The following is a 22,256-nucleotide window of genomic DNA, read 5'->3' as shown; positions in this document are numbered from 1 at the left end:
GACTGATCTTCAAGACCTTAACATCTGACCTTTTTATAAGCCCTTTTTCCTAAGAAATAGTGGCAATACATCTCTGGATTTCTTCATCATATCTGCTGTACGCCATTTCCTTTGAAATGAAAATTCAATACAATAATCCTGCTACTGTCTTCTGCATACTGTTGTGTAGTACAGAAACACTACAGACAATTCAGTGGCTTTTTCCTGGCAAGAAAATTCGAGGTTTGCATGCTGGGGGGGGGGGGCGGAAATCAGAAACACACACACACACACACACACCCCCCAACAAATAATTAAAAAAAAAAGCCAACAAAAACTCGCAGAGGTGGGGAGAAATCTGCATCCATTCTGTCATTGCAAACAAATCTATGAGTTATCCAAAGAGCACTTAGGTTGTAGGCCTTTAACAGCTTCCTTTATATTATGGTTATTAAGGGAGCTCAAGCTCAGGGTGGTCAGAAGTTGAGTTGTATTCCTAACTTTATTTGAGGGCTTTGGGGATTTCTGTTGAAAATAGCATTCAGCTAAGCCAACAAATCAGAGTCCGTTTCAGGTAAGGTAGTACTTTCTTAACAAAAAATGGAAAGCTTGTTTGTACAGCCTGACCCTGATGCTGCAAATGTTTATTCCCACATTTGACTCAAAGGGTAAGTACGTCAACAGGATTACTCACTAGTATAGGTAGGCACATGCATAAACTTTGCCTATGTGGAGATCATGTGTGCTTATTCCTTTCCTTGAAGTAAAACTTGTTTGCTTGTGGAGTTAATGTAAGTAAATTAAGCTAATGTTCAGCAATCAAGAAGGTGATGGATATGTTATTTAAGATTGGATTGGCAGCAACATTGTCTTCCACAGAAAAGCTTTGGATTTTATTACAGACAGCAAAAGATACACTAACATAGCATTAGGGCTGATAACTATAATATCTGTGGCAAGGATTTCTGTTCAGCTGCTGAAAGGAAGCGAATTTTTAACGAAGAATGAGCTATGTTTTTCATGTTATAACATTTATTCTAAGTACAAATTTTTCAGTGCTCCCTTACGCAGAAGTCCTCACTTGAGAAGTTGGGTTCCTATGAACAAGAGGACAAAGGATCATGATGTCAGAGCTGAACTCCACTTTCCAGTATAGTGTACAGCAACACACAGGATTTTCCAATTTTACTCTATCAACTAACTGTATAAGGGAAGCTCACATTTAGGGAATCTTATATCAGAAATTTAGCCTGTACCAAACAGGACAGTGGAACAAATTTTCATTGCTTTGCTAATAGCTAACAGTCAGTGACAAGCATATATGTTTCATTTGCTACTTGAAAACGTGGGGTTTTTTGTCCTTAAATAGGTTGTGGGTGCCTGTAGTTTATATTTGTACTTTATATTCATTTGTATATCTGTATTCATTTGTAACATTGTTGTGGCACAAAAAGATGTTTAAAAGCAATTCTGAATGGAAGATACCTCTAAGATAACAGTGGTTATGCATATTTGGTTGTTATGTCTGTTGCTGGATCAACTTGAAGTATTTGATGAAATGGCTTCTATGTGTGTGTATGTAATAGGTTCGCCCACCAAGACCTCATGTTGTTAAGAGACCCAAGAGCAATATTGCTGTGGAAGGCCGAAGGACTTCAGTTTCTAGTCCAGAACAGTAAGTACTTTGCTGCTTTGCTTCTCTCTGGTTGCGTCAACAAGCCGCATTCAGAACTGAAACTAGCCAAAGGAGAAATTAAAACATACTACAGATCAAAGTAATTTTTTAACCAACAAAAAATTTGTTTTTTAATTTTTGGAACATTTTAGAGGGAGTGTGAAAAGCAAGAAACCAAAGTTTACTTATTGGAAAATTCTGGTTTGCCAAGTTAGACATAATCTGATCAGCCTGTTTAGTGAAAGTTTTCAGGTTTTGGAGGTTTGTTCATTTCATTGTTGTTTTGTTTTGAACTATTTTTTGAACTATGTTTAAATGAAATTGTTAGCCACATCCCTGCAAATCCACTGTTCTTGCCAGGCTTTACCTGGAAGATGTAGAATTGTTTGGTTTATAGTGATGGCAGTAAGGGTTGTGTCTCGTGCTTGTTAGAGTCCCACTAACAGGAGGTCTGTAATGAGCTCTATAGTGAAGACTTGTAGAGCTTAACTGTCTTGCATAGTACTAGCAAATGTTCATCTCTCTAGATTTGACTATGAAGTAAACAGGGGTAACGTTCCAAATAAGTTACTGCTGTAGCCTACTGCTCGTGTATAAAATGTGTTGTTTTCCAACATCTCTCTTGTTCATATGAACAGTATATTCTGTTACCTTGGATAAATTTTTTTCAGATAGTTTCATGAATGTCACATATTAAAGTACTTTGTAAAAAGATGACAATACTGTGTATTGTTGCAGATACTCTTAACAACAGGCCATGAAGTGAAAACCTAAGGAGAGAATGGATATATTGAACCTTACAAACGTAGCCCAAAAGACACTATTGTGTGTAAATATACGTGTAGGCTGCATGAATATGCATTTTGGATTTAAAATTATTTGGATTCTTTTGAGTATAGCTACTTCAACTGTTCAGAAGTACAAAAGATTCAACAGCACCAAGTTCTGATTGGATACAGAGGCTGGTATTAGCTGCACTTCTTAAGGGTCCTAGTAAGCAGGTTTCCTCCTCTCAGTTCAGAATTTGGGAAGCTTAAGGACTGCGCATTTTGCCTGGGGTGGTTGATCTTAGAAGGCAGCGTTGTGAAAAATGTGGCTAGAGTAGGGACAGACCTGCTTGGCACTCCAGATGAAACAACCAAGCAGTGAGGTAAAAACAGCAGGCAACACAGCCAGTATACATTTTCCAAGTCGTGGCAAGATTAAACTGATATTCCCTGCATGTGAAGCATCTTTGACGCTGTCCTTGAACAGTGAGTGGGGTAGCATTTTCCAAATGTCCAGTGTTGTGGCAGTGCAGCCTAAGCATGGGAAGTCACACTGGAACTGCTCACAGTCTAAAAGCAAAAGACTCGGGGGCCACAAGATGGTTGCGCTTATCTAATCTGTCACAGAGATTTCCTTGTAATTCATCTCTATCTGCAGCACAAAGTAATTGCTTATGTCGTAGCCACTTTGCATTATTTGTTTGTGTCCCAGCCTGTGGTGGCTTTATTGTCAGTAAAGTGAAATGCTTCAGCTGATGCCCAAGATTACAGGATATTTGTTGTATCTGAAGATACTAAAATCCCATAAAAAGAAAAATGGTTGGTTTCTTTAAACACACCTTTTTCCTACAAGTGTACCAGTTCCTTGTCACCACTGTTTATGAGGGAAAAAGAGATGGAGGTTGCCCCCCCCGACCTGACCAAAGTTAAGTGCGTGGCTAGCTTTTTTCCAGCCACTCTAGGAATGGGGAGATATTCTGGCTTTTAGCTAAAATGAATGGTCACCTTTAAATTCTACAGGATTATTTATCCATTTTGTAGTGGAATTTGGTTGCCCTCTTGTGGAGTAGATTGCAAATCCTGCAAAAGGTCTTGTGCTGTTACAGGGTGATAGCTGTCCCTGCACAAAGATTATAGGAATTTTTAAAATAAAAGTTTTTTCTTAATATGTAGTATGATGACTCACTGCATGTAGGTGAAGGAAATTGAGTCAATTTAACCATTATGTGTGTTTCATATGAAGGATTCTGCAGTTTTGGATTCAAAAGCTGCTTGACATTTCAGTGTTGCTTACTGCTAACATGTATTTTCAATTCCTGCCAGTATTGGAACAGAACTAAACATAAACATGAATGATATTTATACTAATGCTAGTAATATATTGAATTACAATTATTATTTTACTTGGTTTTAATTTATTGCTGTTAATTTTAGTGAGTAAAAACTAATTGTAAACTATGAAAGTCTTTTTGTGGAAATGATTGACAATAATCTATAAAAGATAATGAAGATGCTTTGTAGCTATAAACTGACTTATTTTACTTCATGAGCATTTTACTGATAGATTTTTCCATCTTTTAAATGTGGAAGAAACCCAGGTAATGTTGCTAATACGACTGACACTTGCTATACGGTACCAGTTGTGGTCTCTTCCTGATGTTTCACAGCTTTGGTATTTTATCCAGTTCAAATGCAGTGTCACAGCAGGATCTGATTATTTTCATTCTTTCCTGTCACCAGCTTCAGGTGGCAAAACAAACTTTGACATAACTACTTCCAGACAGTTAATTGTACAATATTGCACTCAACTAGATCTCCTGTAAGGTGTCTGGTTAGAGTGTTTTAATAAAAACAAGTTGGGGCAGTGGGAGAGATGGGAAATACAACATGCAACGATGATGAGACTGACACTACCGTTGTGATTTCAGAAGCACAAATGGAGGAAATATCTAACCTTGTACTTAAAGCCCAAATAAATGGCTTCCCTAAGAAATAACTTCGGGTGAATGCCTTTGAAATAGGTAATGACTCAGTAATCCTGACCTTTTTCCTTACTATTTATCTCAAAATGACATTTAGAATAAAGGAAAAAGATTTTTTTAAAATGGTAATTAAATATAGGATTTTCATTACTTTTTTCACAAACTTTCTTTTTTCTGTCCCAGTAAGAAAGAATCTTCCTATATTGTTCTGAATGAAAACATAAAGCCAGGTGTTGTCTCTTTAAAAAAATTACATTGTTTTCTCTCTCTTGGATAATACTAGAATGAATGAAAACACCACAACATATATTTTCACTCGTGTTACTTGGTAGGGTTGGAGGACCCTTACTGCAGATCAGAGGAGATTCCATGAAAGCAGCAGCGCTGAGAGGGTGCTTTTCTTAAACTAAACTTTACCAAAATATTTAGCTTAATTGCACTGGTTCCAAAACTAATTATTACCCAGTTACTTTTTTCAGGTACTCATGTGTGGGATATGTTTGTGAGGAGGAGCTTCTGTTCAATGAGGAGTTTCTTTCTATATTTAAAACTAACACTAACTTTTTAGTCTTGAATGACTGCATGAAGGCATCAGAGACATTTCCCAGCATATCTGACTCATTAGCTCCAACTGTGACTTTTGCATCCTCCTTCCAGCTGGTGGAGACAGGATCCTCAGGGCAGCGTGCCACTAACCCAAGCCTGACTCCCAGTGAACTCATTTCACAGGGCAGCCTCTTTTCCCTTTGTAATGTTGCATGTCATCTCTGAAAAGTAAACCATTATGTAGACATACGTTCAGTTGTTACATTTATTAAGGCATTTCTTACGATATTAGGAAATTTGTATCATCAGTTACACGAGTTATTTTTTTTTAATGCATATAAAAGAAAAACATTGTTTTGGAGGTGTATGTGCTCATTTTCTAATCAGTCTTCAATTAAAACACAGGAGGGCAGGAGCAGTGACTTCAAAGAACACTCCAGATTATTACTAATGTCTGTTATTAAACCATCATATTTAGAAGAGCTGGTGGAAGAACTGTTGTTTCCCCCATCAAAATTTTCAGTGAATTCTTTTTCTATTTCAATAGACAGTGGGGGTTTTTTACAATTTTATCAATAATTCAAGGTTTGTGATGTTTATGATTCTTAAAATTTTCTCATTAAATCTAAAATGTATCATTAAAAAAAAAAAAAAACTTTTTTACTTATAAGGTAAAAGGAAGGGTTTGTAGATGAGAGCTCAGAAAATGCTGGATTACCACCTGGGGCAATCCTAGTCATCCGGGACATGCCTCCTTAAACACAAATTAGTTGTTCACAGAAATAAGATGTTGCATTTTTAACAGATAGACAGTTTTTTGAGAGCTCTCTTTTACCCCACAGCAAGATTTCCTATTAAATGTAGAATAGGCTTCCAGAGTGCTCTAGAATCTTTCTTCTGTAAGTACCGACTCGCTAGTTTCCAGGGCATGCAGAGTGGGAGGAAATTAAAATAGGAAATCAGAGGGTCAGGCTCACAATTAACAGCATGTCAAAAGGCTCTTGGGCTGGCTAAACCCATGTCAGTGCTGCAGCAGTTCATTATGGCTTTCCAGAAGTCGTGTAGGACTTAGCAGAGAAGCTAATGGCTTTCCCTTATATCACATGAATGAAAATAGGATGCAGTGCAATAGTGGGTTATTACACTGAATTTAGTATGAAGTCAGCGTGATGGCTGTGTTGAATGATGAAGGCTCATAAAGCACATTAAATTCCAGTGGTTGTAACCAGGTTCTCGGAGCTCTGCCACACAGAATTTGTGTATGGTAAAGGTTTTCCATGGCATCACTGCAACCAAGGATCTCTATTTGGGAAGAAGGCTAAAGCCAGCAAGAACCTATATGAACAAGGATGGCTGGAATCAAAAAGAAAATACTGCAGGCTGTAGCAGACAAGACTCGCTGTGTGAGCTTTGGTTTCTCTACCTTGGGAAAATTGGTGTAGGGGAAGCTAGATGCAATGAAGATGGTGCCAAGAAAGCAGGTGCCCAGCAAAGGGACAGCAAAGGGGAAAGAAACGTATGGAGAGCTGTCGGGTTTTGTCACAGGCCTAGCCAAACAAGAACTGTAGCACAAAGGCAGGCAGGGCTGCCCTTTGGCAATGCCAGTCCTTCCTGGCTCCCCCACCTTTCCGGTATGGTGGTTTAAAAGAAACTGTAATTTTGGGGCCTAATTCTGCTGTCTGCTTTGGAGTGAACCTACCAAATGTATGCAGCTTGCCTTTGTAAAGGGATGTGGTAGCTGCAAGGGAAATTGGTGAATGAATCCTTAGTACTGAGTAATAGGACAAAAATGTGTAACGACTTTGTAGAATCTTGCATCTAGATCTGTCAGAGCAGGCAGAGGTGTCATCCAGCTTGTTCCCGCTTTAAATTCTTTGTTAATATTTCCAGCTCTCTGGAAAATTTGTAAAAAGTTCATAAAAACTATAAAACAATTAATTACTTGCCTTTACTGGGTGTAGTGATCACATGCTGTTTTTGTTATCTGGTTGATGACTTGTGGTATTAATTTTTTTGTTGTTTTAATTTAAAATATCCTTTATGCTAATGTTTTTGTTTTTCTGGAAATATTCTGCTTCTATGAACATTCACAGTATACGAAGTGACACTTTAAAAATCAAATACATATTTTAATGTTTTTGTTAGTTCACACTCGGGTGTACTGCGTATTCAGAATATGCAGGAAGGAATTCCGGTGATAGGTCTGTGCTTTGTTCAGATTGAATAGTTACTAGGTAATCCCCTCAGTCCCAAGTCTCCTATTTCATACTGGCAAGAAAAAGCCCATGCATCCAAATCCCTCATTCTCTTCATTTTACTGTCTAAGAGGGACAAATTCCTTAATTCCCTAGAGCTGCTGTATAGCTATTCTTTAAAAAAATATATTAATAAAAAAAAAAAAATCCTCCCTCAAATTTGGGAAGCCCTTTTTAGGAGAATAATGACAAGTCCATACCACCGCTTTGTACCATAATCTCTCTAATCAGGAAAAAGCAACACAGTTAATAAAAAACAAGAAAAAAATTTTAATTTTCTTATAACCAAAATATCTTTAAAAATTATTACAGAATTCTCCTTATTAATTCCCATATCCTGAACTCACATTTTCTGTATATATTTTTTCTATCTCAAGTACATTTAGGTGTCAATTAAATTTGAAATATCTACATTTGTCAGCATTTCATTTTTGGCCAGTGTGATGTGCTGCTGATTTGTCCATGCATCCTGACACATGAAAAAAGCTCCTGAGATGCAGATCTTCCTCATTAAAAAAGAAACCCATACTACCATAATGGTACGCAGAGCCATGGAGCGCATCCCCAGCTTTATTGCACTGTGTTTCTGACATGATATTTAAAAAGGAACAGCCACGGCTGTCAGTACTGTCATATGCTAGTGCTAACCGAAGACATGTTAAACTAAACATTAGAAAGAGATCAGCAAGTCATCTGCATGGTAACTCAGCTAAGAGATTAGGTAGGCAGGAGCTGGTGCAGTCATGTGGAGATGATGAGGGTTGTAGCTGTGACGGACACATCCTTTTTTCCCTGGAAGACTGCAGCAGTGCCTGCCTTGTAGCCAGGCTTGCTGTGACCTGCCTTTTCAGAGACAGCTCTTTGTGTATGAAATTCTAGCAAGTGGTGGGTGGCAGACTGCAGGAGAGTTGCCGAATTGGGTTAATGAGGGAATAGGCACTTTTTTTGGATTCTACTGCCTCAAGCGAATAAAAAAAAATGTAAACTTGGACAATTTTAGATTGTTCATCCCTTATCTTGGACCAAAATCTCTTACAGAGCACACCAACAATGAAACTTAAGTGCTTTCTTTTTTCTAATTATGAGATCCCACTTTCATTTAAGGAGTCTTGCAACAGCAATGAACCCGGTGCATATTAACTTCCTATGTGTTTAATCTTACTTGCACTGAGCTGCACTGAAGTGCAACTGATGATCTAGCCAACAAGGTCCTATCTTATTTCTGCATAGTTTGTTCCCAGTTTATTTCATATGTGCATAGACACAATGCATTTGAATTCAGCATAGTCTGAAGGCAAACAAAAGGTATCAGAGGCAGTACTTTAAGGGCAGCTGCACCAAAACATTTCTTATATGCAGTTACCAAACATTTAGTGCATCAGCAAGATATGTGGAAATTCGATATCGCTCTTTATTTCTGGAAATAATTTTAGATTTTCTGAAATCTTGTTAAATGGTAATTTACTCTCCTAACACAAAAGGACATGTAAGTTCAAAAAAGAAATATTTTTAAAGTATCTTTAATTTCTGATTTATTTTAGGTGGAGCCTCTTGTTAATGTAAATTGAAATTTTCGGATAATAGTCACTCTCTTTAAAAAAAAAGGGGGGGGGGGGTTTAAAAAAAATGTTATAGCAAATTTTTCCTAATGCAGTGGCACCACCTCACTTTCCCTAGATGCCTATTATAGCAGAAGAGGGGAAAAGAACAGCTATGCAACAGCTTTAATTGGAGTACCACAGACTATGATTTAACACTATCAGCTGCATCCACTGCCACCACTGTTTTAAACTTTTTATTAATTAGCTCTGACCTGATTGTGAATAAACATTTATACACTGTGGCAGCTGGGGCCATCTTGAGCTGTCGGTTGCAGTGTCCAACTTCTCTTTTTCTGACCTAATCTTTTAGACTGATTTTCATAACTTTATTATATAGTTATTTAGTGATTGAGACAAAAGAACTAAACAAGTGAAGGCTGATTATGCATTCAAGTGCCACTAGAGGTAGTTTGTTAGTATGTCTGTACTATAAAGGCAACAAATCAAATTCTTTTTCTATCCATGCTTTTGGTCCTGTTCCAATTTCAGCATATCCTCATCTTATCTATAATGTACATAGTGGTGTGATATATTTGCATTGCTCTGCGATGTCTACAGGATCAGGACCTATCCTTTGTTCCATATTATGAGCCTGATTCTGCTTACACTGAAATAACAAATTTTATTCTGGACCTCTATAGTAGGAAAATTAGGCTCCCGTCTCAATTGTGTATGGCTTTCTGTCATTCACGATGTATGTTTTGATTCACTGCAATAACTAGGATGTTATCAGTGATATGTGGTTTATAAAATGAAGATGTTTGGGAAGAGACCTCATTTGGATGGCTAGAAACAATGTTTGCTTTTATGATCCTAGTGATTTCTTTTCCATTGTTATAGTGATGTGGGGAAGAAAAAAGAGACCTGTAAATGGTGCTCTCTAGCAACATCTATCAGTGTTCATCAGCCTGTTGTTTGGTCTGGAAGACATATAAAGGTGGTTTATAATGACACTGAAAAGAGGTTTTCTTGGGTTTGTTTTTTTCATTTCTACTCATGCACACTTAGATATGCCAGAACGCAACTGAAATGGGGAGAATAAATAAGAAACAATAAATAACTGTTAAAAATTGAGTATATGGGTTTTTGTAAGTGCATATAGTTTTGGTGGCTCTACACAATGTTGTCCTTGAGTTTTAGTAGATTGAAAAGCACTGGACTATGGTGTAGAGGCCTCTGATTAGTACTGGTAATTCTGGATGTGCTTTTACTGCTTTCAGTTACTTGTGAAACATTTGTCTTAATATTTAATTTGTGAGAATATATTTTCTATAAACTCTTTTGCCATCCAGAGCTTCAGTGTTTCAGAGGGGAATGAACAGTGGCCCTTGCTTCATACTTTACTAAAGATCAGGATATTTTAGCACTATAAATGAGGCAATATTTGCTGTTAATTTCTTCATACTCTTCAAACTCTTCATTCCAGTGTATTTCTGCTTAAGTACCCTGCTCCTGTACTCTTACCTCTTCTACTAAAGCTGATAGTGCATTTAATTGTTGAAGGCAGTGATAGCCACTTCTGAATTTGCTCCAGTGGAAACAGTCAATCTTAGAAGCTTCTACTTTATGCAGAAAGGAGTAATTTACTGGGTTTTTGGTTAAAATGAAGTGAAGAAACTGATAGCTACAATAAATAATAGAAAAAAATATTCATAAATTCAGCAAACTTTAAATATTTTTCTTTTATCCACCAATCAGTGTATGTTTGCCCAGACATGGGTAATGCATAGTTAGTTTTACATTCACTAAAAATTTAGGTATTGTCTTCATTAGGTACAAGAGCAAATCCTGGAGATCTGACCTCTGTGTATAAAATAAAGATGTCTAATACGTGCTTGTCAAAAGTCTGGTGAAATGTTTTTGGTGGTGGTTGCTTTTTGTTGTTTTGGATTTTTTTGGTTTGGTTTGGTTTTGGTGTGGGGGTTTTTTTGTTTGGTTTTTTTGTTGTTTGTTTTGTTGGTTTTAATTACAGCTGAAGTGTGTTTCCAGAGGCACTTCTGATTTTAAGAAGTTTTCATTTGAAAGGATTTTTGTTCCAGGCCTCTGCTAACAAATTCATAGATTGATAGTTAGCGTCCCGTGATGCAGGAGAAATTAGCTCGAGTGCTTTTTCTGCTGGACTTTGAAAGTAGTTAACCATTGAGGAAAGAAACATATACACCTTACTTGACAAACTGCATTTCATATAAATCCTTGGACAGTTTTGTTTTTATTCTAGTGTGAAGCAATTTCAGATCTCAAAAATAGATGCAAGTAGAAATTGTTGCCCTCAAGTCAGCTCCTCTCATATATCAGACTAACGTCAGTCTAAATATCTATAAAGCAGAGAGGTAGATCTAATACTTGTTTGCTTGTAGTTAGAGCTCAGAGAATCTGAGAAGCAAAGATGTATTTCTGAACAACAAAAGATGCCCAACTCTCTAGAAAATGTAGTGGGGAAAAGGTGGGTTTCTGTATTGCCTTCTTTTGCAGTATGGGTGTGATTGCAGGTCTTTGGTACCCTTCCCAACTAGATGGCACCCTAGACATTTTTAGAAGAGTTGTATTTTCTGCCTGAAAAGTAGAGCTCAACGGTTACCTGCAGAGCTCTTTGCGGTGGCAGTCAGTCACGTTCGGAAATGATTTAGAGCCTACGAATCACTTGGTTTCTCTCTCCTCTGGAGCTTTGAATGTGACAACTTGATAACTTCCTTTTCTCTTCCTGTTTCCCTCAGCCTTGTAAAGCCTATGCGACACTATACAGTCTTCCTCTCTGAGGACTCTTCTGATGATGAATTTCAGCAGGAAGAGGATCCTGTCTCTGGCTTCTCTGAAAACTTTTTCTTCTCTGCTCCTTTTGAATGGTCTATCCTTTATTCTTCCATTGTATTAATTCAGTCTTCGAACAATGGTTTTTGCGTTGGTCAGGGTGCCTTGCTCCTATACTTGGAATTTTGGAAATGCTCCTGCAGTCTCTGTACGGCGCTTGATGAATGTTCAGCATTTCTCCTGCTTGTTTGTTTTGATAGTTAGCAGCATGCAAAAGCATACTCCTGCATGAAACGCTATGCAGCAATGCCCAGCTTACAGTTTTACATGGGCTTGAGCTCTGTGGGATGTAACCCCTCCGCTTGCCCCTTGTTCCAATGTGCTGCTTGTGTTCCTATCCAAACCTTCTGCCATTCTTGTGCAGTGCTAGCTGTGCTTTTTGGATTGTCCTGTGAGCCTTATTTCAGTGCAGTTATTGGCTTTTTCCAGTTTCACTTGCTTGATCCCAGCCTCCCTGTTCTGTCAAGTACCACATCCTCAATGACTATGGGGCATTGCTATGCAGATGTCCTCCAAGGGTTTTGAGTACAATCTGACCTAAAATTATACAAGAAACAGCAAGCAGTTTGTTGGGTTTACTCACTGTGTTATTTGTATCTGACTTTGTAAATAGTTGTAAATTCCCCAACCTCCGTAACTTAATCTTGCCTAGTTTTGAAACATTGTCCTGAGTAGCTTGGCCATATTGCAACTACCAGTCTGGGAGAACTGTACGTTTAAGCACTGGCTGCAGGGTTCTGCCACCTGCCCAGGGTACCCATGTTCAGGGAACGAGTGTTGCCTGTCAGCTCCCATTTACCTGGCCAGTCTGCCAGGGGCCCAAGTGTATCTTTTGGAGATGAGAGTGACACTGTCACATGGAGGGTGCGCACTGATTCAGCTGTACTAAATACCTCTTACTGCGTATTTGAACGTACCAACCCCGGAGAGCAGTCTTGAGCTAAGGCCTTACTGCATGTCACCCAGAGGATTTGTTCTTTCCTAACCTCACCTGCTTGAGGATTTCTAGGGGGAGAAAGGGAGATAAATTGCACAGAATTACACTAATTCTTTTCACAAATGCAGTTGCTGGCTTGACCAGAACCTGTAGGGAGAGGTGCCGGTGTACTGTGAGCTGCTGCTTCAGAAATCTGTGTGATGCCAGATCCGGGCAGTTCCAGGTGCTGGGAGATGGATGCCCAGTCGCATCTGAGCAACTGGAGCCTGCTGGATGCAGTTGTGTTAGACTAGGCTGGAGAAGGTGGCTGCCAGGTTGATAGTGGAGTCTCCAATTGCTAAAATTCATGTGTGTTGCAGAAGGCAAGTTCAGAGAGCAACAGGGAAGGGACGTGACTGTGGGCAGTTGGGCATGGGGAGAGAGACGTATAGGTTCAGTAGCAAAGGGCCAGAAAAATGTTCCCACACTCTTGTGTTTGGGGTGGAGGAGGCCAGGCCACTAAAATGGTTTGTTTGCAGAATATTCCTCATGGGTGGGGGTTGAAGTACAATCTAGTGCTTAGCAGATGAGCACATATTATGTGAGAGACTAAAGATATGACCAAGATTTGCAAGATCATCCTCTTCCTAAGGACGTGTACCATCAGCTGTCTGTCTTGTACTTGCATTCTTACATTCTTGTGTTGCTAGCCAAATGCCTGCTATTTATGTGTTGATGAATGAAGTAAGATGGGCTGTTTATAAATTTGCATGATGTAGATGTATTATAATAAAATATGGAAAGAGGAGGAGGGTTCTTCCATAGTATCTGTTTTTGCAGGTCTCACAAATATTTTTCTTTTTATTGAAACCTTGTTTAAATGCCACAGTAAAACTGGCTGCCAGTCAAATGCCAGTCACCACAGATATGTATGGCACTTCTTGTTATTAATTGGATGCGCATTATGCTGCTGTTCTCTGTACACAGAACCAATATGCAAATCTGCTGGTGTTCATTTTTTTGCTGAGGTATGTGCAAGAAAAGCATCCTGCTAACTTGGCCTTGGCTGTAAATGTAAAATAGGTGTCTCTATAATGGATCGTGTTGTTTCTTGATAAGATGACACCAATGTAATCATTGGAACTCTGCACAGTGTTCCCAGTTATTGCAGGAAAACACTGAATTATGTTCTGTGCTGACTTAGCTTGAAGCAAGAGAATGTAAGTGCCTGCAAAACGCAGGACACTTTGCAGTGTGCTTGCTCTGACTTCTTGTGTGAAAGGACCGAGCACAGTAGCAGTGGTCTGCCTGAGGGGGAGGGCCAGACTGTCAAAATGGAGAGCTGGCGTCCTGTTATTCCTGCTCCAAGAGAGTTCCCTCATCAGCCTGTCCGTAACTGCATGATCACAGCTTTCCTCTGAGTACTTCCCACTTAGGTCTTTTTCCCTTCTGAAAACCCCTCAAGTGCCAAGTCATCTTTATATGTCCTTCTGCCCTTGGTCACTTTGCTCACACACGTGCTGTTCACAAGGCACTGTAAGCTGTATTTTGCCACCCAAAAGCTTTTTGTAAAGCCATCCAGCTCCTTAGTAAATACTTGTTTTAAAAAAAAAAAAATAGAAAGACTGTAATTTGCAACATGATTTTTGTTTCTCTCCTAGGCCTCAGCCATACCGGGCCCTGAAAGAATCTGATAGTGCTGATGGGGAAGAGGCGGTCAGTCCAGAAAAATCAAAAGAGCCTCTGCCTCCAAGCCCTCTGCTTTCAAGCAAGGCCACAGAAATCAACCTCCTTGAAGACATTTTCCCTAACTTAGAAGTAGAAACACAGCCTCAGCCTCTCAGCCAAGCTAAGAGCCTAGAAGACCTGCGGACTCCCAAAGAAGAGGGAGATCAGCGGTGCACATTTGAGTACCAGGTTTGGACAGGGTTTCGTGTGCTCTGGGGGTTCCTGCACAGAACTCGGGCTGGCTGTCTTGCATTATTCTCTGAGGAACATTTTTGTATTATTGGGTAAATGCATTCATTTTCCAGGCATTTGTTCATGTGTTTCAAAATTCATTTCTGAATTAAGAAATCCCTGGAATGGGACTCAGTTATAAGACAGTAACTTTCTCCACTAAAACTATAGCCTTTACTTCTAAAGGAGGAAATATTTGCCCTATTCCTCAGAATCTGTTTTGTCCATTGGCTATCACACGCAGTTATCTTTGATGGTCAGCAGTGAGAATGAATACCTGGGAATTTTCAGGTCCCTCCAAACTGCATGTTTTTTAAATGACCTTCTTTTAATCTGGCCATTTTGGTCTAGGCATCATTTGAACAATCTAGATTGTAGAAGAGAGATTCTTTATGAAGAACTTTGCTAAATATATGCAGCTTAGTAAGTGCCAAACTGAAGCGGACTCTGAGATCTTTATGTGACATGAAAGAAAAGAATGTCATTTCTGCCTTACAATAATATTTAATTGTTATATCCAGATATCTCATTTGACAGCTTTTTCCATACAGCAATTAAGGATTCTCAATTTCTGTACCTTAGATATAGGTACGTGCTCCTTGCTTGCCTAACAGATGCTGCAATATGTCACAGCTGAAAAACTCATTAGAGGCAGAGCTGGAATTAAAACTGCAGAGTCCGGCTTCTGATTTCCTGTCTGTCCGTCTAGGCTGCATGCTGTTGTCCCTCTGCAGTGTTTGCAGTCTGTGGACAGATCCTCTTCCACTCATAGCTCAGCAGCCCGTCTTCACTTTATGCTCTATGTTGTGAGGAGATCAGTAAAAGTTAACTTTTTTTATACTTTCTTGCAGAGAATGGATCTTGGTGTGTCTGAGAGGAACAGGATTGTGCCAACCATGAAGCTGTCTCACCCTTACAACAAGCTGTGGAGTATGGGTCATGATGATATGGCTATTCCTACCAAGTATTCCCAAAGCTCGCCAGAAAGGCCCTTGACGGCACTTGGTAACATGCCACCAATCACAAGGAGACCCCGGAGTAGAGACAGCATTCTGGCTCCTGCAGAAAAGGATGAATCAAGTCCTGCTGTGCAAGGGAACATCACCATTCCTCGGCCACAGGGAAGAAAGACTCCTGAACTGGGGATAGTGCCACCACCACCAGCACCCAGGGCTTCCAAGCATCAGACTCCAGCTGGGCCAACAGAAATTCTTACCACCCACGCTACAGGATGTAGCCATTTGGTTTCAGATCTTATCCCAGAGCCCTTTGGAGCTGGTAGTGTGTCCTCAGACCCTGAAATCCAGCAGTCTGTAAATTATTCCTCTCATCCATCTCAGCTTTTGTCCAGTGCTACCAGCACTGCTGAGATGCTCCAGCCTGTCAAAGTGAAGACAGAAAATGCAGGTAATGAAAGCGACTACCTTCTTAATCTCCTGGATCCATTAAAAACAGCCAGCTGGCAAAGCAGTGGCCCACAGCAAGGTCCCCGCAGCCTGCAAAGCTCAGCCACTCCACCTTCTGCAGCTAGCTTTGTCTCGGTGGCAAGTGACTTTGTGCCTCTTCCAGCTGCACCATTTGCCCAGCCACTTGGTTATCCTTCCCCAGCAGCACCACCTTTTTTACAGCCATCTCCTAATCCATTTATGCAAACAGTGCCAGGAGCCCTTTCAGTGTCTCTAGTTAGACCCCCAAGGGGCTCTTTCACCCCCTCTTTAGGTCATGCTTACAGCTCTAGCTTCATAACACCTAATTCTAGCTTCTACCCACCGCAAAGACCTCAACCAAACATTTCAACACTCTCCATGCCAAACTTGTTTAGCCAGGCTCCAGCCGTGCCACCAGCTAGCTCCTTATTGCTGCAGAGCCACAGCCTTTCTCCAACAAGCTCTCTACAGCCAGCGTGTCTAAGTGGTCCTTCTAAAACCAGAACATTACAGGTGGGCCAGTCCAGCTCAAAGGTAGATCCCAAACAAGCACGAGTTCTCCTGTCTAATGAACCCCCTTTGATCCCTTCCAGGCCAGCTAAGGCCTTAGAGTCAGTGTTACTATCCTCAAAATCTGAGGAGACAAAAGATCCATTTGAAGATTTGTTAAAAAAGACAAAGCAAGACGTCTCGTCCACACCAGGTAAGGTTGAACAGCTCAGAAAGCGATGGGAAACCTTTGAGTAACAATCCCAATGGCCTTTTGATGTCCCTTTGGAATTGACAGAGGGGGTTTTTTTTGTTTTTTGAGCCAGCATAAAACCAAGCATTTCTTTTATGGAAGGCTGAGCCAGGGTAGCTGCAGGACCTTCACCGTGCTGCAATTCACACACGAGTGCTTTTTGCCCAGAGTTCAGAGTCCCCCCATTGTCCTGGTCCCTGCAACGGCTTCCTCACTTTGCCACTGAAAACCACCGGGACTCTTGCACTGACCAAAGCATGAGGGTAGTTGGGTTTGGATTTGGGGTTTGATTTGGTTTTCCACACATAGCTTTTTAGACAAATACTACTGATGCAGAAGTTACTCCTTCCCTTGTATTTTCAGTCCTTAGCACAGCCAGGGGCATGACACGGCACATTGTACTAGTGTCTTCTTCCTGCCTGTGTGAATGGTGTTCAGTTTTTTTTGCATTACACATATAGCTATAATGTTTTGCTTTCACACATAAAGTGCAGCAAACAAACCCAGACTTGTGGGCTGCACTGAATTAATCCATTAGGCTCCGAGTTTGTCCTGTCTTGAAATACCATCATTTAGGTTACACTATTGGATGAGCTTTTGCTGCAGATTTTTTATTTCCCTCCCCCAGTACACTGACACTGAGAGGTAGTAGGGACCTCTCTGGTGCAGAAGTGTCATAATTCCTTGTTGCAACAAAACCATAGCACAGAGCAGTTGCTCAGGGTTTGGTCCTGCATCTCTGTTGGGAAACTGGAAACACCAGCAATTGTTTTCCTTTGGGGGGGGGGGGGGGCTTTGGTTGGTTGGTTGGTTTTGTTACTTACATCAGAAAATAGAGGCCATAAAGAGTATCCTAGTTCTTATATATGTGTATGTTAATACTATATATAACTATAAATGGCAGTATATGAATGGGATGTAACAATATCTTAATTATTACAAACAAACAAAAAAGAGAAGAAAATTGGGGTATAAATGTTCCCAGCTCATGAGTTCAAGTTAAATGCCAGCGTGCTTACAAGACAGCCTGAGTGCAGACAGATTAAAGCTGCAGTGCTTGTCTGTACAGGCAGAAACCGCACTCCAAGTTGAGCTGAGTAAGTGCTGTAAAGCTGGGAGGCCAATGCGTGACAGCTCCCTGTCACTGCTGGACTTCAGAAGTGCTAATTGCTACCTGGAAGCAACTGGGACTTCATTCTGGTCTGCAAGGCTCTTGGCTCCTTCAGCCTGTCTGAAAAACCACGATCTTTATCCCGCTCTTGATGAGAACTGTTTGCTGGTATAACAAGACATTAACTGGACCATGAAATGGACTGTGAGGTCATGAAGTACAAAATTGCAATGAAAAGGTTAAAGGGTACGTTCGTTCAGGTTTTCTAAGACACTTCTCTGTGGCAATAGTATTCTCAAGAAATTTCATCTTAATCTTAGCATCCCTTATAAAACCTGCTGTCTTTGCAGTGATCATTTCTGTTTTACTTAAGTGGTGCTTTTTTGTTTTGTTTTGTATTTGGGCACAATCTGATGTAAATCATGTTACTCTAGAAGAGGTAATCACATCACCATTAAGCCTTTGATAAAGGAAATCATTTTGGACACACGGGGAAATTCTTGTAAAGCTTTATCTGATTTCCAATGTATCTATTTTATTCATATAATCTTGGAAGTTTTCTTACTCTGGTGTATGAAAATGGCTGTCTATGCGTTTGAGTCTGTGCAATACAAAAGAAAAATACTCTTAATATCTGAAATGCCAACAGTTTGGGAAAGACCATAGTATTACGTTAATATTATATTCCTGTAAAGTACTGATACTCTGGCAGGCCATTCAGTTGGATTTGTATTTTCTTTTTGTGTTGGAAAACAGATGGTTTTAGTATTGCATAGTAAAATATTGAAAGTCTAAGATAATAGCTCCATTTTATTTTATACAGTTCAGACTATGAATGTTATATATAAATTCAGTCTGGAATTTCAGATCTCCTTTGCTATGAGCTAGATGATAAAATTTTCTCAATTATGGTGGATATGTACAGGCACCAGAAAGTTCTGCATATGACATGCCATGCCATTTGAATTTCACATACTCTTTTTTAAAATTTTTAATGTTGCACACTGATTATATACTGAGTAGGCCTATTACACATGCTTAACTAAATAGAAAAGCGCTCAGGTAATTCTGTATCACTGCAAATCATTTTCCATCTCTGGTTATTTTAGTCTGCCCGTATTATGGAATATTTTATGCAGTTGATTTTCAGACAAACAAGCTCTCTCGGATTATTATTTTTTAAGTCAGTTTTGAGGCACTGAAAAGTATTAACACTTCACACAAATGGCATTAATCACCCTTCACTTTATTTTGAAGGGGGGAGGTTGAACACACCTCTGAGATCCAGGAGTACAAGCAGCACGCTCCTGGAGTGTGTGACCTTCCTCACTTCTTGAATAGAATTTGCGAGCAGGAGGCTGGTTTATGTGCTTCTCATAATAAAGGAATCAAGCTATCCCTAGGGCAGTATTTAGCTTTTTGTCTTATTTAAACTCAGGAATTCCTAACATGATTCATTCCTAATAGTGCCAGGTGTAAACAAAGTGTGCTTGGGAGAGCAAGCTTGGATGTAAAACATTTCTTTTTCTGATGTAGAAGTATTTTTGATGTTTTTACTAATTAGTATAAGAAGTGTTCTTGATATTATTCATCAATGACTTTATATTCAGCTTTGTACATTTTCCTGTACTCACCGTACTTGTTTTCTTGTTTGGTACCACTTTGCTTATTTATGGATGCTTTCTTCCATTAGAAATAACTTTTATTTAAAAAAAAAACCTACACAATCTCTTTTAAGTTTCTGATACCTCTGATGCTGTACAGATGGTAAAACCATTTTTATATCTTGCTCACTCATTAGGTTAGAAACATTTTAGACACTAGAATTGGAAGCTGTCGAGACACGCAAGACTTTTGTTGCTGAAGACCTTTCTCTTGTTACCTTACATACACATGTTAATTATGAGAGGCTTGTGATTTCTCTGCACATACTAGGGATTTTTTTTCTAACCTGCAATGAATGGTCTGAGCTGCTTAGATGTTTCCCCTCCTCCCCTTTTTTATGTATGTGGAAAAAAATCAAGCAGGAGATTGACGTCTGCCCAGTTTTCTTTCTGGTTAGGATGTGGTTAGAGTCTGTCAATAACACATGACTGCAGCATTTCAGGGGAAATTAATATCCCTTTAACCAGCCATAGGAAACCACTGATTCAACGACACCCTGAAGAAAGAAGTGTGTGCAGTAACATTTCTTTTGTTAAATAGGAATGTTTCACGCACTGTCTTCAAAAGAGCATGTAAGTAAAATGATAGCTAACTGCTTCCTAAACTCTGTCCATTTGCACTGCGGGATTTATTCTAGTCTACTTGTAATTTTTTTTTTTTTAATGTGTCTTGCTCCTTGTACACTTACCATACAGGCTTTATGATCAAAGTGATTTTTCCAACATCAGCAGATTAAATTGGTTAGTAGTGAACAAGAAGCCTGTTGCTGCTTCTTACAACATCCAGGTTTGGAAAACCTTTTTTTTTTTTTTTTTTTTTTTTTTTTTTTTTTTTTTTTTTTTACTTTGAAGTGTTGCAGGTTAACAACAGTTTTAGGCTTTTAAAAAGTGAACCAGTGAATCCAAGAGCTGCTGCAGTCCCACCCTGTCCTTTGGGAATGCCAAAAGGTCATGGTGATGTCTGAGACAAGTTTCTGACACTGGGAACTGCCAGGTTCCACTGCAACTGAGCACAGGTCTGTGACAATCCTGTACCTGTATTTTCAAGTGGCTCCATGGAATGGTGTCGTAAAACAGAAGTGAGCTTGTGGTTCTTTTTGTAGCACTGTAAAATTAGTTGCTTGATGAGAGTTATAAACTTTTTGCAGAGTAGGGGCTCTAGATAATCTCGACATTCTTTTACTGGAAGCATGAAGATGGAGCAAGGGCATTTGACTGTAGGTAGAGCTCAGTTTGCACTTTGAGTGATGTATAAATTTCCTGTGGCAAGGTTGCTAGGTTAGTACCAGAAACCTTGTTTGTTTTCCCAGAAGGCTTGGAAATTATGTTCCCAGGGACATAAACCGAATTGTCTGGGGTCTTTTGTAAACTGAACCCATTGTTAGTCTTGGCCCATTACACACCAGTGTGCATTTTGATTAACTGTCTCTGGTTTCAGGCTTACCTGGTTGTTCCTAGCGCAGCAGTTACCTCAGTGCCAAAGTGACTGTTACGTCCCGGGATGTAGACATCTTGCCGTATGCGGCAGCAGAGCGGATGTGCATTGACTGTGCCGCTGGCTTTATTTCTGTGAGGTGTGCTAGTCTCTGGGTGTAGAACTTTTACTTCACTGCACATAGACATCTACAGTTCCCAGCCTTCAGTGCAGCCAGCTGAAGTCATTTATTCCCCCATTCTAATCTCCTTTCCGCCTGCTGCTCTGATTCAACAGGCTGCTCACACTGAGCTCTGTCCATGTGACAGCTCTCCTGCCAGGAAAGCGCTTCCAGCTTGTCCTGCAGCTCGGCTATCATGGTAAAGACCGAGACATTCATCTGCTCTAGCCTTCCCCCTTCTGCTGGAGATTGCTGTCTCCCGTTCCTTCAGAAGAGGATCTCTGCTGCCCCAGAAATCTGTCCTGCCCCATGCCACAGGATCCAGTGGCTGTTAGGTATTTCATGGCTCTAACCACAGTCTGGTTTTTGCATCTTTGGTCATAAAATAAGAAGGGACTACTAGTAAAATGTAGCAGCACAGGCTTCAGTGCAGGTGAACAGAAAATGCAGCAGGTTTCGACAGCCCCCTTCTATGTTTCTACAACAGATCTTTACTGGCTGCTCTGCAGATCTGCTTCGTTCAGGTCTATGCTTAGAGCTCTGGTGTGACACAAATAAAAAAATAATCAGAAAATTAAAAAATTTTAACTGTAAAAGAGGCATTGAGGTTTGCAGCTGTGCAGACTGTGTGTTACAGACCAAAATCAGCCATCTAGATATCAAGTTACTCTTTAGAAAAAAACCCATCACAAGTCAAGGTAACTAGGTCTATTTTTAACCAAATTTTATTGTACATTTTGTTTTAAAGAACATTCTAATTTTTTACAAATTATAAAATTTACATTTACAAAAGAAATCAGGATCATGATCATTAACTACAGCAAATCCAGTTTTGTGAAAAAATATATTCAAAAATTAAATATCAAAAGAAAGTTAAGTTCATTATTGAAAAAAAAAAACAACAAACCTTTCATAAATTATTTTGCAGAAATGCTCAAGACACTGACAAAGTATTTTAACAGTTTTGCTAGTACTGGCTTTGGGTGCTTGAAATAAAAACATCTGCTCTGCTAATCCTGTAAAGCGACTGAGCTTGAGTCTTCCTACTGACTACCCGGGAACAGCAGGGGATGCAGACAGACTCACTGCTTGCAAGTTTGCTGGTTTTTAGATGTCTTTACTGTTGTGGGGTTTGTAGCTTCTTGTTGCCTTTCAGGATATTTCAGTAGCTTAGTAACAGTCAGTTCTTACTACACAATTCTGGTTTTCTTCTCAAAATAATACAGGCT

The 22,256-nt window shown here is 39.7% G+C and overlaps 1 protein-coding gene across 8 annotated transcripts in view; it reads left to right on the top strand.

Moving 5' to 3' along the window:
• The window catches only part of DENND1A (DENN domain containing 1A), a 215,670-nt gene extending 197,107 nt beyond the window's left edge, over positions 1-18,563 (top strand). For 5 of the 8 annotated variants that reach the window (XM_030001059.2, XM_030001055.2, XM_030001052.2 and 2 more), the window contains 4 exons: positions 1,566-1,654; positions 11,520-11,648; positions 14,191-14,446; positions 15,340-18,563. In XM_030001059.2, the coding sequence (XP_029856919.1) occupies positions 1,566-1,654; positions 11,520-11,648; positions 14,191-14,446; positions 15,340-16,662 (1,797 nt within the window). In that variant the 3' untranslated portion in view covers positions 16,663-18,563. The remainder of the gene's footprint in view (positions 1-1,565; positions 1,655-11,519; positions 11,649-14,190; positions 14,447-15,339) is intronic. The other 3 variants (XM_030001058.2, XM_030001056.2, XM_030001054.2) reach the window with 1 other exon arrangement.
• The last annotated feature ends 3,693 nt before the right edge of the window (positions 18,564-22,256 follow it).

Source organism: Aquila chrysaetos, chromosome 24 (genome assembly GCF_900496995.4).
Source record: "Aquila chrysaetos chrysaetos chromosome 24, bAquChr1.4, whole genome shotgun sequence".
Taxonomy (NCBI): Eukaryota; Metazoa; Chordata; class Aves; order Accipitriformes; family Accipitridae; genus Aquila; species Aquila chrysaetos.
Note: the sequence above shows the minus strand (reverse complement) of the source record. Positions and strands in the feature narration are given on the sequence as shown.